At 32.8% G+C, this 12973-nt stretch overlaps 1 protein-coding gene across 1 annotated transcript in view; it reads right to left on the bottom strand.

Moving 5' to 3' along the window:
* The window catches only part of Ku80 (X-ray repair cross-complementing protein 5 Ku80), a 305608-nt gene that overhangs the window by 187225 nt on the left and 105410 nt on the right, over positions 1–12973 (bottom strand). The window contains exons 10-11 of the mRNA XM_090405213.1: positions 8948–9085; positions 3246–3336 (exon numbers count right to left, since the gene is read on the bottom strand). Of these exons, the coding sequence (XP_090261339.1) occupies positions 3246–3336; positions 8948–9085 (229 nt within the window). The remainder of the gene's footprint in view (positions 1–3245; positions 3337–8947; positions 9086–12973) is intronic.

The raw sequence follows: 12973 nt of genomic DNA, 5'->3' as shown, positions 1-12973 counted from the left end.
TACTAATAGGTCGATAGTTAGACACATCAGTTTTTGCACCACCCTTGTGCAAAAACTGATGTATTTTTGCACAAGATGGCTGATAATAATCACAGATGCACATTATCATCATCAAATTCCTGCCATGTACCCTCAAGGGGTGTACAGGATATGATAGTACTACATGAAAAAATTACATCATTATTAATTTCCTATCTACAATTTTCCTCCAAATCAGTCTGTTACTTGTCAAGACTCCAACATTATCAGATCTTATATTTCTATCGTCTAAAGCACTTTGTACAGTATCAATCCACCTATATCTTGGTCTTCCTCTAGGTCGTTTTGCTGCCAACCTGGCAGAGAACACTTGTTTTGCTAATCTTTCCTCGCCCATTCTGTTTAAGTGACCATACCACCTGAGATTAGCTCTGCTAACACATTCCTGGATGCTGACAATGTCAAGTTCTTTCCTAATATCCTCATTTTTAATATGATATTGCCATTGATGCCATCTGTTCACGCCAATAATCTTTCTCAGGACTCTCATATTGGTGGTCTCTAGTCTTTGGTCCAGTGTTTTACTTCCGACCCAGTTCTCTCAGATCCATAAGTTAAAACTGGTTTGGACACTGTCTTGTACACAGCTAATTTAGTGTTCCAACTAATTTCTCTCTTATTCCATTTGAATTTATTCAATTGACTTCCCACCATACCAGCTTTGCTTATTCTGTTGTCTATTTCTATATTTAATTTACCATCTTCAGTAAAAATCGTGCCTAAATAGCTGAAATGTTTTACTTGTTCCACAGGTTCTCCATTCACAACACAGTAGTTGACATTTTCAATGATTCTGCCTATTTTCATTGTCTTTGTCTTTTTATTGCTGACCTTCATACCATATCTATTACAACAGCTATTCAATTTAGTCAGAGAATCTTGCAGACTTGTAGCAGATTTATTTAGAAGTATAACATCATCTGCATAAAGCAAAGAGCTGACATTAACATCTCCAATTTTGATATCATGTTTAATACCACTTTCCTTGATAATGTGATCCATATAGATAATGAATAACAGAGGGGATAATGTACATCCTTGTCTCACACCAGATTTAACATTAAACCATCTTCCTGTACTTCCTTCAATTCTAACTGCTGACTTACAACTCAAATAAAGACTAAGTATTGCTTGATATAATGCCCCATTGACACCATATAACTGCAGCGTATTGAATAGCTTCTCTCTTGGCACCTTGTCATATGCCTTTTCCAGATCAACAAAACTTAAATACAGATCTTTGTTATATTCCCATGCTTTCTCGACTATTTGTCGTAAAGTGAAGATCTGATCCTGACAGCCACTATTTGGCCTGAATCCAGCTTGTTCTTCAGCAAGCTTTTCTTCCACAATTCTTCTCAACCGTTTCTCAAGTATACTTGCATAGATCTTGCCAGGAACACTCAGTAGGGAAATACCTCTGTAATTCTCACATGCAGTTTTATTTTCCTTTTTATATATATCTACTATGAGAGCTCTACTCCAATCATCGGGAATTCATCCCTCTGTCCAGGCTTTCTGAATTATGCAGTGCAGCCACTGTAAGACTCTTATACCACCATACGTCAGCATTTCTGGTCGAATATCATCTACTCCTGCTGCCTTTCCACATTTCAAGCCTTTGATGGCTTTTTCTACTTCTAGTATGGATATGTATTTCTGACTGCATGCCTGGTCAGTGTTTTTTACCACTGTGCTGTCATCACTGCTTGTTTCATTTAGCAGTTTTTCAAAGTAATTACTCCATACTTCAAGGATATCTTTTTCTCCCGTTTTCATTTCACCTTTATCATCTCTAATTCCTTTTACAGCACTCTTTCCTCCATTCTTAAGCTTCTTCAACAACCTCCAGAATATTTTGCCACCTTCTTGATATTTATTTTCTATATTCTTGCCAAAGTCCTCCCATGACTTTTGTTTAGCTAGTTTTACATAGTGTTTAGCATTCTTGCATTTGTTTCTATATTCTCTAAGAGCACAAGCTGACTTATTTGACAGGAACTTTTGGTATGCTTTCTTCTTTTCCTTCTTTCCCTCAGATGCACATTAAAGTATGATTTTTTTAAATTTGCATTACTATTTGAGAATATTAGATATCTATACAATTTTACTGTCATATGAAGGTCGAAATGTCAGAAAATTAAAAATTATTATTTATAACATGGTTGTAGAGTACATAATCTGTCTAAAATGAAAAATAATTAATTTTTAATCTTCACAGTTTTAGTTTGGATTTTTTTTTTTAATCATTATATGAACAATACATTATGCAGAATTCAACTACAAAATACCAAACAATACAGACAGAATATGACTTTCTTTTATTGTATAAATTGCAAGAACTCATCTATTGTAAACAAATTTATTGCAAGAACAAAGAAAGAAGAATTCACAATGAAATCAAATGAAAAAAAAAAAAAACACGAAAGAGAAAATAATACATTTATGTATTTATAGAGATAGGAAGTAAGCAGTGTGGGGAAAGAAAGGAACTGCTTCTCTACTCTTTTCATACAAATGAAAATACTTACTCCAGAGCCAATCATTATCAAAAGCTACTTCTATGATAGAGGAAAGCAAACGTCCTCCTTTTTTGCAGTTTTTTCTTAATGCATTTAATATAATATAATATAATATGTGGTCTGATCATGTTTCATTAAATTCAATAGTATTTTACATATTGTCTTTTATCCACATTCATCTGCATCAAAAAAAAAAGCTACACTTTGTTGTTTAGAATTATGCTGATGCAGTGATGAGGAGAGTGTCTCTTAGCTATTTTCTAACAGGGAAGGAAGGAACACATCATCACCTCTCTATATGAGTACTAGCTCTCTTTCAGCTGAAAGTCTTCATAAATACCCCTCATATCTAAGATGAATTAAAACCAAGCATGTATCCATCAGTTTCCAGTAAAAAAAAACATATGGTAGGTTTCATTCTTCTGACTTGCACTAGCACCTTCTCAGAAGATGGCTGATAATAATCACATATGCATATTAAAGTATGATTTTTTAATTTGCATTATTATTTGAGAATATTAGATATCTATACAATTTTACTGTCAAAAGTGCTGAAAAGAAAAGAACACCAGCTAATATTTAGATATATCAATGGTGATTATAATAGAAGAAACAAATAATCATAAAGAATTTATCCTTGTTATTAAATTTCTTAATATATTCTCATACAAAAGATATTTTTACCTGTGGGTAAATTTTTTGCATTGACATCCAAAGGTGCAAAGGTATAATGCCTTAAATCTTCTATGTAAGGAAGAGCAATAAACAATAAACACTGAAAGACAAAACTGCATGTTGAAACAGTCATATACTGAAGAAAATGGGAAAGGAGGAAAACAAAAAATGGCTTTTTTTTTTTTTTTTTTTTTACTAGATACTGTAAATCTCCCAAAAAAGGAAGTATAGAAATTAAAGCTATAAAAACATATTAACATCTTTTTCTGAAATTTTATATACTGCAGATCTACTGACATTTCTATAAGCTATTCACATAAAATATTGTAATAAGCATTTTCCTTACACAAATTTTCAAGGAAGTGTCAAAATAGTGTATATGGGAGTCGACAATACAAACTTTCATTAATTTTTTCCTATCAAGAATTTTCTTCCAAATTAGTGCATTATTTGTTAGGTTTCTAATTGTTTAAACTTGTTATAATTTTGTCTTCTAAAGCAGTGTTTCTCTATCTGTGGGACAAGAATCAGTACATGCACAAATACATTATTAAAATTATGGAAACTATCACATTAGAGTAAAACTTTAGTTTAATATAAACTAAAATAGACACTCGACATTTCGACCTGACCTTCATATTAAGGTCATCATCTGGAGTATACACACACATATATACACAGAAACAAGCTGCACAACAATCCGCATGGTATGCTAAAGTTACTGATCTGTTAAAACCATTAAAACTATTGGCCTGACCTCTGGTGTAAAAAATAAATAAATAAATAATAAAATAAAATAAAAACCCTTACTACATCAAAGCTAAAGTCTTATTATTATTAGGTTATAAAATTAAATTAAGTTGGAGAGTAAAATTATGTTCGCACCAAAAATAATTACTTATATAAGTATACATATAATTGCAACAAACCAGTATGGATAGTGGCTAATAAAAGCTGAAAATTCTTTAGAGTCCTAAAGTCAGGGTTTGCTAGAAAACTAAGTGGGCTGAATGTGTGCCATCCAAATTTTTGGGATTTTTATGCCCTGTTATTGTTAAGATTGGGGGGAATCAAAATTTCACATGCTTCTTTAAATTTCTGTTCATACCAGGGTTTTGTATTATTATTATTATTACATAGCACCTCCAGAAGCCAAAAAAAAACTCATTGTGGGAGGGCACCTACTCCAAAACTCTCCGTCTCCACCAACTACAACTAGGTTCATTATCCACACCGTCATCTACCACCGACCACCACCACTAGTATTTTCACATACAATCACAAACATCCATGCCAAGGCGGGATTCGAACCTCCAACCTTTTGGATGGAGGGCGGATACGCTAACCACTTGGCCAACCAGGCTGGTGTATGTTGTATAATGTAAAGAACAAATACTTTTCCAAACAATTTGGTGTAGGGTATTAAGAGCATGATCTGAGAGGCCTGCTTCTCCAAAATTGTTAAATTTAACGTGCCGCTTGTGTTCTTTTTCACAGATAGGGTATGTACGTCCAGTTTTTCCAATATATGGTAAGTTACAGGTGCAATAGATGCAACAAACTCCAGGGTGTGCCAATGGGGTAAGAGGATCCTTAAAGGAGTTGAATATGTTTCTTAATTTTAAAGGTGGTTTAAAAATGGCATTATGATTATAATGGTTCGTGTGTAGAAGCTTAAGTGCTGTGAGGACATCATGTTGGAGGCTTAATGGAATGTATACAGCACTCAGAAAGAATTAACATAGGCTTAATACTTTCTATATTTCGTCCTAGTCACTAGGACATCTTCGGGGATTACAAAAACAACTAATGTAACATGAACACAAATATTATACAATACTAAGCCCAATCACCCACGTGGCTAATTCAAGAAAATTCTAGCAAATTCAAAAAAGAGAGACTATTCTTAGAAGCAGCAGCAGCTCTCAGAAATCAAACCAAATCTCAATATATACAGTTGCATTAAGCTTCCGAAGATTTGGGAAACACTCATCACCAGAGGTCCCATCTTACATTCCAGGCCACCTACAACTGCCCTTAGAGGGCGCTCCACCTAGATAGGACTTTAGTGTCACCCACGTGGTTGGGCTTAATATTGTATAATATTTGTGTTCATGTTACATTAGTTGTTTTTGTAATCCCCGAAGATGTCCTAGTGACTAGGACGAAATATAGGAAGTATTAAACCTATGTTAAACCTTTCTGAGTGCTGTATTCCATTAAGCCTCCAACATGATTATAATGGTGTAGAATTCTATTAATTTTTCTAACAACCCTTTAATGTATGGGATAGATATGGTTTTACTGTAATCTATATTATTTTTTGATGAAGTTTTATGAAGAACTTTATTAATCTCAGGTGGCACAGTCACTTAAACAGAATTGTAAAGGTTAGCAAACCAAGTGTTCTTTGACAAAAGGGCAATAAAAGAAACAGAGGAAGACCAAAATCTAGGTGAATTGATACAGTATGAAGTGACTTAAAAGAGAAATATAAAATCTGATAATATTGGAGTCAATAGATAACAGATTAATTTGGAAGAAGATTATTAATAGGAAGTTAGTGACGATGTAACTTTTTCATGCAGTGATATCACATCATATCATTTACTTCTCCCCCCCGAGTACATGTCATGAATTCAATGGTGATTTTGGGATCCGCTTTGTGACATTTGCCCCCCCCCCCCTTTTTTTTTTTTTTGGATAGTGGCTGGGAATTTTGAGTAGAAGGGGATGAAGAATTCATATTACACTGAATTATTTTCTATTATTTAACTTTAGGATAAGAAGAGAAAAGGAAAAATCATAACCATTGTCTTGGCATCATAACTGGGTGTATAGAATGTGGGATGTTTTATAGAAAATGAGGGTTATCATCTTAATTACCAAAGAGAGAAAGAGAGTGAGAGAGAAATGATCTCATTATTGCAGTCACTTGCAAATGATGATTTTCTTCCTAAATTTCTACCATGCACTGAGATTTTTTTACCCAGTGAATGGAAGCAAGCAGAAAGGGAGTTACCTTTCTGCCTGATTTTTAACTCCCTTGCTTTACAGAAAGGGAGTTAAAAATCTGTCCTCCAATCATGAACCAATTGCCATCAATTCAGTCCTCTCCAAAATAATGAAGAAAGTAATCAACATTCAACTCGTCCATCACCTAGAGGCCAACCAGTTAATCAATGACCACAGGTATGGATTACATCCACAGCTGACTTTTTAGTGTACATCTCATGTCTGGCATAGAGGTCTACTCAGTAAATTGCCATCCTTCAATCTACCTCACCCTCTCTAATTGGGTAGCAAGCTTTTTCTCCCTGGTTGTTTGCTGAATGTCATAGTGGATGATTCCTTCTCTTCAAACTCCATCAATGCATTAGTGTCTCAGGGTTGCCTACCTTCCTTCTCCTATATATAAATGACCTACTCTCAACCATCCCTTATACTATCTACAGCTCAGCTGATGATAGTACACTTCATTCATCTTACTCATTTGACAAAGCACAGCGCAGTGCTCAGGCATCCCAAGCTTGAAATTGTCTGCAACCAGAGTCCTTAAATACTGATTTCCATACATCTTCCATTGGAGTGAGGATAACCTGGTCACCTTCAATGCTATCAAAATGAGTTTGTCTTGCCTTTTTTCTAACAAAAAAAAAAAAAATCTCAACTAACCTACCCTAAGTAATACACAAATCATCAGATATCCCTTTTGGACTGATATTTACCTTCTGTCTCTCCTATCATAAACATATCACATCAATAATTTCTTTAGCCTCCTTGTGAAAAAATCTAGACATTATTTTCCACACAAGATGTTACTTTTCACTCAACTGACCACTCTAAAAATACTACATTCACCAATTCTTAGAATATTGTTTGAATGTTTTGGGATAGTGCATCCAAAAGATCCCTAAAAATTCTTAATGCTGTACAGAGGAGAGCAATTCAGCTAATAGATAACCCTCTTCCTCACTTCAACCACTATTACACAGGCCTATTGTATTTCAGCTCTGTGTATTTTCTGCAAGATTTCTTCTCTGTGTCTTTTCTTCCATGGTCACTGCTCCAATGAATCGAGAGCCATCATTTCTCTGGGGCCTGTTAAAACAAGAGAGAGAGAGAGCAGCTGCCCAACATCTCTTTCCCAACTGTCAACACAATGAACTTGCTTCTCTTCTTCATTTATTCCTTCTACCTCTGTTCTTTGAAAAAGCCTTGAAGTGTTCCCAATAATTACAACCTTTAACACCAAGAAAATTGTCAATAGATATCTTCTTTCCTAATGTAACACATAGGAAAGAAGATATCTTTTACTTCTTGCATATAGAATTGATATAAAAAAAAAAATATATATATAAATAAATAAATACAAACTAATTCAGATTTCAAAGATGCTTATAGGTGAAAATTTCAGTCCTTCATTTTGATAACAGAAACAGGAAGATGGACTTCTAGAATTCATTGCATCCACCAATTCTTAGATTTGGGCTTTCCTTGGCTGATCAATGAAAGTCTTTTTGCATTCAGAATGAGCATCAGAAGTAGAAAAAAATTCTTGCTGCCTAAAAGTCCTTTATAAGCATTAATGATACTTCAGTACAATTTGAATCCACATTTTTCAGCGGCAGAAAAAAAAGGATTTACATGCACAAGGTTGCTGGAGGGCAACAATCATCGTCTATTTTTAATATGGTTTTACCATCATTTACTCTCCTGATTTTCTTTAAAATTTCCATTCTCTTTCTTTATTATCCAACTTTCAAATCCAGATATTTAAATTTGAATTGTAAGTAATTAGCTAAAAAAAAAAAAGTATAGTACAGTAATTCCAGGCAGAGAAATTATGTTTATTTATATCAGTATGATTCAAAAATAAATAAAAGTTCAGAATAAAAAGAATAAAGTTCTTATTTTCTGCAAATGGAGAGAAAACTATATACGTATCATTACAGTTCCATAAGGTTCAAATATATAAACAGCTCTTCTTCCATTTCAGAATAGCTTTCATATCAATAAAAAGAGAATAACAGAAGACAAATCTCAAAGTTTTTATTGACTGTGCATTCCACTCTTTTTCTTTTGTCAACTGAAAACCTGTTTACATAGAACAATCAATAAAATTGTGAATACATTTAATCACTTAAGAAGATGATACTAATATACAAAAGAAAAAGAGAAAGAGGGTGAACAATCTTGTAGCAATATAGCATTAACTAGGAATTGGTATAAAGTGTCATCTAAAATCATGCACAGTGAGTCATCATAGTGATTGAAAGATAATAGAAAGGAGATGAGTCACAGAAAGAGAAGCTTGCAAAGAAGATCATTAGTTCATACTCAACTGAGGCCTTTGAAATACTAAGAGTGAAAACTTAAGTTCCTTAGAATTTTTCTAGATTCCTCTTGCACAATGCAGTCAGCTAACATCAATATCACAATGCAATTACATTTTATATGCCTTTTGCTCTGCATAGCCATTTTTTTTTTATTTATTGTATGATTCAAAGAAATATGAGGTAAACTGAACCAGAAAGTGATCAACATATATTATAGAAATTTGTACTTATTTAGAAATTTCTAAGTTTAAAGAATGCTAAAATAAATCAGGTACTGAGGTCCTCACACACTTAATCGTGCATCAATAAAAGAAAATTAAAATCTGGTCACAAAAGTAAATAATAATATGTTAATACAAATAATGAACCCACCTCATACTTTGGTTTTACACGAGGAGAAAGAAATCCAATCTTTGGATTGCTTCTTTGAGAGTATACATAACGAACAACTGCAACCATTTCAGTCTCATATAAAGCTTGTATGAAAGCAGACAAAGCCTTTGCAGTAATCTAAAAATAATAATAAACAAGAACAAAGGATAACTTAGGCTATCATTCAAGATACAAAACTTTCAAATAAAGCAATTTTAATACCGACTTACAAATATCCAAATAGAATTTTATTTTTTTATTAATTGTAGAAAACAAAAGGGAACTATAACTTTTTATGAATTTTCTCATAATAATACATTTATTCAATGTATTAATATTACAGAAAGTCATTTTTGCCTTCAAAAATAGTATTACAGAAATATGAACTAACTGATTTAAAAAAACTATGTTTAATTTAATAAAACCACTGACCATTATATGGAGTTTACTTTTTTATGTTATCTTGTGCTTTATTTTATGTTTTATTGTGAAAATGAAAATATATATGTATGTATTTTTATATACAGGTAGTTTCCACCTTTACAAATTAATTGGTTCTTAGTGACTGTTCGCAAATCGAGAATTTGTAAAGCGGGAGTTTATTTGCCTTAGAAATAATGCGATAAACAAGAGTTACATTTGTAAGAAGGAATATATAAAATGAATATCAAATGATAGGAAAAGACTTTACTGTCCAAAAATTTACATATTTAAAAAATAGCATAAGAAAAATTTAAAATTAAAAACGATTCTTTGAAAAAAAAAAAATTAGCTCATTTCTATATCACCGGGTGAATCTGCAGCTGTCGAGGTAGTAGGAGATGAATTAGGAAACTTCGGTGCATCTTTTTTTTCAAAAAAGGCCTCTAGAGCCATCTACTTTATTGACTTTCACTTCTTTTCATTTAAAATAGCTCTATAGCAAGCAGAAGCATTATTCATTTCGTGGGAAAATTTACTCTTCTTCTTGTTCTTCTTCTTCCTATCATGGAATATAGGCCATGTGGCCTGTTCCGGACTCATGCCATCTCTTTCTTGGTCTTCCGATTCTTCTTTTTCCACTGATTTTGTATCTGTATAATATTTTTGGTAGTCTGCTGTTGTCCATTCGATTTAAATGTTCTAGCCATTTTTGTTTATACTGTCTTATGTAGTAATTAATTGGTTTGATTTTTAGGGATTGTAAGATTTCTTCATTTGTTTTGTGGTCCCACTTGGCATATCCAGCTGTTTTTCTGAGGAGCTTCATTTCTGCTGTTTGAATTCGTTTTTCATCTTTCCTTTTCATGGTCCATGTTTCGCTTCCGTATAGTAGAGTTGGTTTTGACAAGACATTATATAGTCTGATTCTAGTGTGTTTTGTACCAGGGATGGCTTAAATATACTATTTATTATGCCATTTACTTTGACAAAGTTTGATATTTTAGTGTCTATGTCTTTTTCTTCTTCGTATGATAGATCACATCCCAAGTATCTGAAAGTGTTTACTTGTTCTAGTATTTTATTATCTATCACTATTTTACTTCTTATTGGGTTTTCTCCTTCATTTGCAGGGACATTTGTATTTATGCTGTTTCCAGATTGTTAATATTTCATTTATATATATATTGAAAAGCAGAAGTGAGAGGGTACATCCTTGTCGTACTCCTCTTGATATATCTTTCCATTCTGAGGTGTGTTCTAATTTAACTGCTATTTTATTTCCTGTATATATTTCTTGAATAGATTGTAAAAGTTGGTTTGGTATGTTTAAATTGGTTAATATTTTAAACAATTTTTGTCGACTAATTTTGTCAAACGCTTTTTCATAATCAATAAACGCCACATGTGTTTCTTTTTGAAATTCTCTTCTCTTTTCTATTAATAATTTTAAAGTAAAAATTGGATGTATGCAGGATCAGCCTTTTCGGAAGCCATTTTGTTCTTCTAGTAATTTGTTTTCTACAATGCTGCTTAGTTTCTCTTTTAATATTCCTGCATATATTTTATATCCTGTATTCAGCAGGCTAATTCCCCTATAATTATTGCAATTGTCTTTATTTCCTTTTTTATAGACTGGGATGACCAGTGCTTTTTTCCAAGAGTTAGGGGTTTTTCCGGACATCCAAACCATATTAAAAAATTTCTAAAGTCTTTCATTAAATTTTTCACCTGCATTTTTGTATAGTTCTATATTTATATTGTCTTCTCCTGGCGTTTTCCTATTTTTCATCTTCTTTATTATATTTTTCAGTTCTAACATTGTGATATTTTCTATTAGGTCATTCTTTGTCTTATAAAATTTTAATTCATTGTTCTCATCTGTCCAGAGATTTTGGAAATAGGTCACCCATTTTTCTAAATCTATTGTTTGTATTTTTATCTTTTCTTTTATTTCTTTATTCATGTATTTTATTACTTTATAGGTTTTGGGTTGTGGCTTAAATAAATCCTTTTCCAGTTCTGTTACGAAATCGTTCCATCTTTCTCTGTGTTTTTTCCTTACTTCTCATTTTGCAATTGCACTATTTCTTTTATACTCTATTTCTGCTTCTATTGTTTTGGAATTTAGCCATTTCTGGTAACTGTCCTTTTTGGTTTTTATTATATTTTCTATTTCTTTGTTCCAGTCTCGTAGTCCTCTTTTTCTAATCCATTTGTGCTTTATTCCTAAGGTTTCTGTTGCTGCTTTTGTGAGAATTTGTTTCAAATTTTCCCATTCATCTTCTACGTCACTTGATTCATGTGTGGTTTCTGTTTTTAAGTTTGTGCATTTTTGACATTGTGGTCTAACTTGAGGATCCTGTAATGAAGAAATTTTGTGGCTTGCGTGGTAAGAATTTTCAATTCTATGTGTTTTTAGCCACTTTGGTTTAAAATGAATTTTTGCTGATACCATATAATGATCAGAGTTTAATTCAAAGCCTCAATATGCTCTTACGTCTAAAATTAACTCCGCTAATTTAAAATTTATGATAACGTAGTCAATTACTGATTTGTATCTCTGGCTGACCAAGTATATTTATGTATTTCCTTGTGTTTAAACATTGAATTCATTATTCTAATATTATTATAAATGACAAAATCGTGCAATCTGCAACCATTTTGATTACATGTATCTTCGCTAAATTTAACCTATGTTTGTTTTGTATTTTTTGTTTCCTATTCTGGCATTTAAATCTCCTACTCGCAGTAAATAGTCAGTTTTGTTTGTTTTATCTATGGCATTCTGTAATTCTTTATAAAATATATTACTGTCTTCTTCTTTTCCCTCTTCTGGTGCATATGCACCAATTATTGTTATGTGGCTTCTTAATGTCTTGAGTCTAATTTCTATTAGTCTTTCATTCAAATAGTTGTAATATACAATATTGTTCTTTAGGGATTTATGTACCATAATCATTATACCTGCTTTTGCTCTTTCTTCTTTTGCTCTTTTTTACCCCACTGTAGATTTGTATATAGTTGTTTGTTTCTTTTGTACCTTTTTGTTTTTTCTTTGTTTCTGTTACTATACATATCTTTATGTTAGTTTGGTTTAGTTGTTTATCAAGTTCTTCTTCTTTGTGTGCAATGCTTCTCACATTCCATGTTGCAATCTTCATTATGTGTTCCTTTTTCCAATTTCGTTTACCGTTTCCTGGGTTGTGGTCTTTTCCCTGACAGTCCGTCCGGCTTTTCTTTGCATGAAACTTGAAAGTATTTTGAATTTCCCCAGGGCAGGTTACTAACCTGTCGCTGGGTAAGTCCAGTGGTAGGGCTGCTACCTAACGCCTCTGGACAGGCAGATCTAACAGCATTTACTCTGTTAGGGTGTTAAGGTTATACCACCCATACTTGGTCGCCAGTGCCTCGTTTGTACTTTTAGAACAGGATGGACCACGGGAAGGTGAGGTTGACATTTGAGTGGGAGAGGCTATGTATTGCGCTTCACCACCCCTTCCACCCCGGGAAAATTTACTAAATCATTCAAAGTCTGAATCTTATGATTCAAAGATTGCTTGAGCTTTTTTGAGAAGTTTAAATGCTTCTTCTAGGCCTTTTAAA

The sequence above is a fragment of the Typopeltis vanoorti genome, chromosome 15 (assembly GCF_054136105.1).
Source record: "Typopeltis vanoorti isolate ZY-2024b chromosome 15, IOZ_Tvanoo_1.0, whole genome shotgun sequence".
NCBI lineage: Eukaryota > Metazoa > Arthropoda > Arachnida > Uropygi > Thelyphonidae > Typopeltis > Typopeltis vanoorti.
This window is presented reverse-complemented; position numbering and strand designations above follow the sequence as displayed.